The following is a 4,655-nucleotide window of genomic DNA, read 5'->3' as shown; positions in this document are numbered from 1 at the left end:
ACCGATGAATAAACATCTCTGTAAACAAGGAATTTGTAAAGAGCTAATTTCCTGCACCGTAAAAACTGTAAACATCATTTTGCACAGTAAATATAAAAGAGGGTGGGGTATGAGGAGGATAAAACCTCAGACTGTGCACCATTCAAGTGGTCATTACATCACAATCCCTCTGCCAGCACAGCATTCCTTCCTGCTTGAGTCAGAGTCCTCTTGCTGCTCCTCCGCGCCCGCGCGGCCCTGTCCAGAGGTACAGTATAGTGTTTCAAAAGGTCAGAGGTCAGCATGGAGCCTCCCAAGACTGTTGAGCCCTGGTCATGGCCCGTTTAATCTGTTCAAATGACACGAACATCACAATGTTCCAGGACCCCAGTCGCAGGAAGGAGGGCATGAACCTGAGGGAGACAAACCAAGAAGGCAAATGAAGCAAGTCTCCTTAAAGGGGCACTTCACCAAAAAATACAACACTGCTGATTTATTTTGCACATAATCTCACACACATCCAAATAAAACTATAGTGACACATCCAAATAACCAAATAACACATCTCTTCAATCAATATCTGGAGAAAAAAAAAACGAACCTCCTACTGTCTTTTACTATTATATACCTTACCACTATGTACTATCCTTATAGTACTACCTATCATGCTAATATGTCTATACAACTATGCACTCAGAGTGTAACACTCAAGTTCGACACTATTTGACGAACAATACTACTTACCCTTAGCTGCCAGAGATGTACCCCTCCTCTTGACTTGTTGTTCACAATTTGTAAGTTGCTTTCTGATAAAAGCGTCAGCTAAATGACTAAATGTAAATGTAAACAAGGGTTCAATGTCCCCGATGACCTTACTGCCGGTCCTATTCAAACTCAATAACTGTCAAACTAAATGAATGTGTGCAAAACTGTTTTATTGTATTTGGATATATGTGAGATTATGTGCAAAATAAATCAGCATTGTTCTTTTTAGTTTTTTAGTTTATTATGAATATGAATATTACTATAAGTACATCTTGATGATCACATGCTTACCCCTTATAGAAGGCTTTGGGCCCCTCTTTACTCAACATGGTGACAGCGCAGTTTATGGCGCTGCCATACTGTCCCGGACTGGAATTCATGAAGCGTGTCTTGACCACGTCTACCGGCGAAGCCACGATCGTCGTGCAGAAGCCTGCGCCGAACGCAGCCGTGACGTGGCACGGCAGGTTGTCTGTTGGTGGACGGAGACAATGACACACACACTATAGTATTAGCTTATGTTATTTAACTATGCTACATTTACAGGTTATTATAGTTATAGTTATTATAGTTGTTATAGTGGGGGAGCTTATGTTAAAAGTGTAATTGGATTAGATTAGATACAACTGTATTGTTATTATACAGCACAAGTACAGTACAACGAAAAGAGGTTTGGCATCCAACCAGAGTGCAAATGTAACAGTAAAGTGCAATAGCAATATACAATGTACAGGTGATTAAACTGGATATAAAATATATAAATGAGTACTACTGAGTAATAGTGCTAATTAGATGTATGTACAGTATTATTATGTACAGTGATACAGGTATAAATACACTATGGTAGTAATTCATACTGACCAGCAGCGTATACAAAGAGTAGTTAAGGGATATGTACAGATATAGTATCTACAGATATGTAAAAAGGATTATACTATAATACTTTTTACATATCTGTAGATACTACAGACACGACATATTATGCAGGTATATACAGACAGATGTGGATAATATATATACGGTAAATATATATATATATATATTGTGGCAACACCAAGCCACCACTGCCAAGTCGGAGTATAAGTTAAAGTCAGTTAGAGTAAGGAGAACAGTGGATTGTTTTGTTTGATTTGAAAATTAAATAAAACTATTATTTTGGGAACCACAACTCCACTGTCTGTTGTTTTATTCTGCACCCTTACACCTGGAATAGCCACAATATATACAGTAGCTATATACGGTCTATACAGCATTATTGTATGCTATCATACAGGGGGGCAGCTATCACCGGAGCCAGGCCCTCTTTGCTATAGCACCAAAAACTGAATTCGGAAGTGGATTTTGTATATTTAGAAATGCAAATGTACTGATGCAGAAAAAAGGGGAAATAAGACGGAGGAGAAAAATTACAAAAGATTAGGCTACTCAGTGAATTAGCCAAATTTGGTACAAACGTCCAATTAAATTACCTTAAAGTTGCAGTAGGCAACTTCAGAGAAATGACCAAGGGTCAATATACAGTAGGCATTTCTCTGCATCACTTCTCAAGCCCAAAGTCTTTAGACAGACTCAGCTTTAAGCTGAACTTTTCCGGAAAATAATTAAAGTCCATGAAAAACCTTTGTTGCTGGGGATCCCCTGGAACTCCCTCAAGGACCCCTGATGGTCCCGGGACCCCACTTTGACCATATTCTGCATTTATTTCCCTACTGAATGACAATTTGTCTCCGTTTTTTAGGCTAAGCTCCCCTACTAAACACCAGTGTCTAGGATGAGAACATACTTGTTGCATTTGATTAGGCCTCTTACCTGTCATTAAGCCATGCTTCAGAATGAGTTCTTTAAAGATGTCATAGGTCACCAGCTCCGCACAGTTGACGATGGCATTGCGTGTTATGTTTGGCATACAACCTTGAACAACAGCAGAGGGAAGTGAGTGTCAGACTTTCTCTTCAAAAACCAGAGTTAAGAAACATGAACAGAACAAACTTTAGCCCCTTCACCACTATGTCAAGTAAATCTTTTGTCTTTGAACATGTATATGTGTGAATCAGGAGGAGGACTACCTTTCCAAAGCCCCCGCACTCCCTCCTCGCGGGCAATCGTCCGGTAGGCGTCCATGGTGCCGTTGTATCTCCTCACACCATCAGACGGACGTACCTGGGCCTGGAAACGCACCTTGACCACATCCGTGGGCTGGGCAAAAGCCACGGCCATCGCTCCCGTGGTACATCCCGCCATGAGTCGAGTAACAATCCCAGCTTCTGCAGATAAAGCACATTACCTTGAATAACCAAACACATCCGTTTCTGGAGATAAAGCACATTAGTCTGAATAACTAAGACATCAGCAGCTTTTGGAGATAAAGCACATCAGTCACACTGAAGAACTCAGTTCTGAACACATCAGTGAGAGAACGTGTTCAGTCTCTACCACTCCCGTCTGCGTGGCAGAACACTAGGTCCAACTCACTCTCTGAGCCTCTGGCGTAGAACTGCTTCATGGAGTCGTAGAGGCCAATGCGGACCGAGGCAAAGCTCATCTGCCTCTGGAGTCCCGCCACCAGGCCGCTGTAGAGGCTCCGGGGCCCCTCCAGACGCACTATAGTGGTTATGGTGCCAAACACCCCCTTGTACCTCACCACGCTGCCGCCCTGCACCACTTGAACCTCCCCTTGGATCTGGGGAAAAACAGAGACACCCGTGAGAAACGCTGAGCCACAGTGAAGATCTGATATAGAGCTTGGACATCTGTCACACCGCTAACCTGTAGTCTGACTTTCGCGGTGTCCAAGGGGAATGTGACCAGATCGGCGATGCAGCCTGCAGTGCCTGCACCAAAGAACTTGATCGTGGTGGACGGTGCCAGGTCTGTTGGTTTCATGCCAACCATTGCTCTGCCGGAGTCAAATGTACGTACAGAGAATCCAACTCTTTTAATACAGGACCAACATTCCTCCAGGGGCTCTGTGTGTGTCTGTCTCTGTGTGTGTCTGTGGGGACACAGGCAAAAGTCACTAGCCGTTTAGCTCATTCAGACGAGAAGGACAGCAATACAACTAATAGAATTTCCTCTACAGACGATAATGTCAAACCCTATTTTTAGTTTTGTGTAATTGTAATACTTTGACACTCATGCTGCACCCTGGCCTTAAGCAAGCTTTTAAAATATATGCAGTGTTTGAACCCCTCAGGACTTTTTCATACCTGTGAGTGACAGTATAGAAGAACTTCAAGTTTCTTCCAGGTTTTCCTGGTGTTTTCCTATTGAAATGCCTCGGGCCATAAACTCAGCGTGAACTAAGCGGAACAGCATGCCACTGCTACCTGTAAAAATGAACAACAGTCAATTATTTAAACCGCAATAAAAGATGGATTGTGTGTTATGATTACGCTGAAAATTCATTGATACAGTATACCCCCCTTTGTTGCTTTCCATGTACATTTCAGCACAAGGCTGTATAATCACAATAAATAAAAATAACAATCTTATCAAAAGTACTTAAAGATAATTGGGGACTACCTATATTAAAACAACAAAACACACATGCATAATACAAATATGTTTATTAATGAATTAACTTGATTTAACTGAATCTAATTTTACCTGAGTATAGTTTCCAGGAAAATTATAATCCAGTATAGAGACAAATAATCCTGAGGCAATTGGTCCTATTGGTGTGCTTCACGCTTGCTGAATGAATACTGCTCTGTCTCTAGAGGCGTCAGCATTTATAGGCTGCTCTTACGCACACCAGTGTGGCCGCCTGACTACAAATTGTGACTAGAGTGTACACTTGCTATGTTTATCTCCTGTTTACTGACTGGACGACGCAAGCTGTGACTTGAGCAGTTGTTGATCTGCACCCTTAGGATACGGTGTCATAATGGTAGACTAAATATGGCACTTGT

At 41.9% G+C, this 4,655-nt stretch overlaps 1 protein-coding gene across 1 annotated transcript; it reads right to left on the bottom strand.

Moving 5' to 3' along the window:
• LOC311232809 (dicarboxylate carrier UCP2-like) lies at positions 1-4,434 on the bottom strand. Its single transcript, XM_084319612.1, has 8 exons — positions 4,351-4,434; positions 3,951-4,070; positions 3,511-3,736; positions 3,217-3,424; positions 2,811-3,008; positions 2,554-2,655; positions 1,036-1,216; positions 1-392 (listed from the first exon to the last, which is right to left on the bottom strand). The coding sequence occupies exons 3-8, from the start codon at positions 3,634-3,636 to the stop codon at positions 278-280; spliced, it is 930 nt and encodes a 309-aa protein (XP_084175738.1). The 5' UTR covers positions 3,637-3,736; positions 3,951-4,070; positions 4,351-4,434; the 3' UTR covers positions 1-277.
• Between the last annotated feature and the right edge of the window lie 221 nt (positions 4,435-4,655).

Source organism: Notolepis coatsorum, assembly GCF_963971535.1.
Source record: "Notolepis coatsorum genome assembly, chromosome: 8".
Lineage (NCBI taxonomy): Eukaryota > Metazoa > Chordata > Actinopteri > Aulopiformes > Paralepididae > Notolepis > Notolepis coatsorum.
This window is presented reverse-complemented; position numbering and strand designations above follow the sequence as displayed.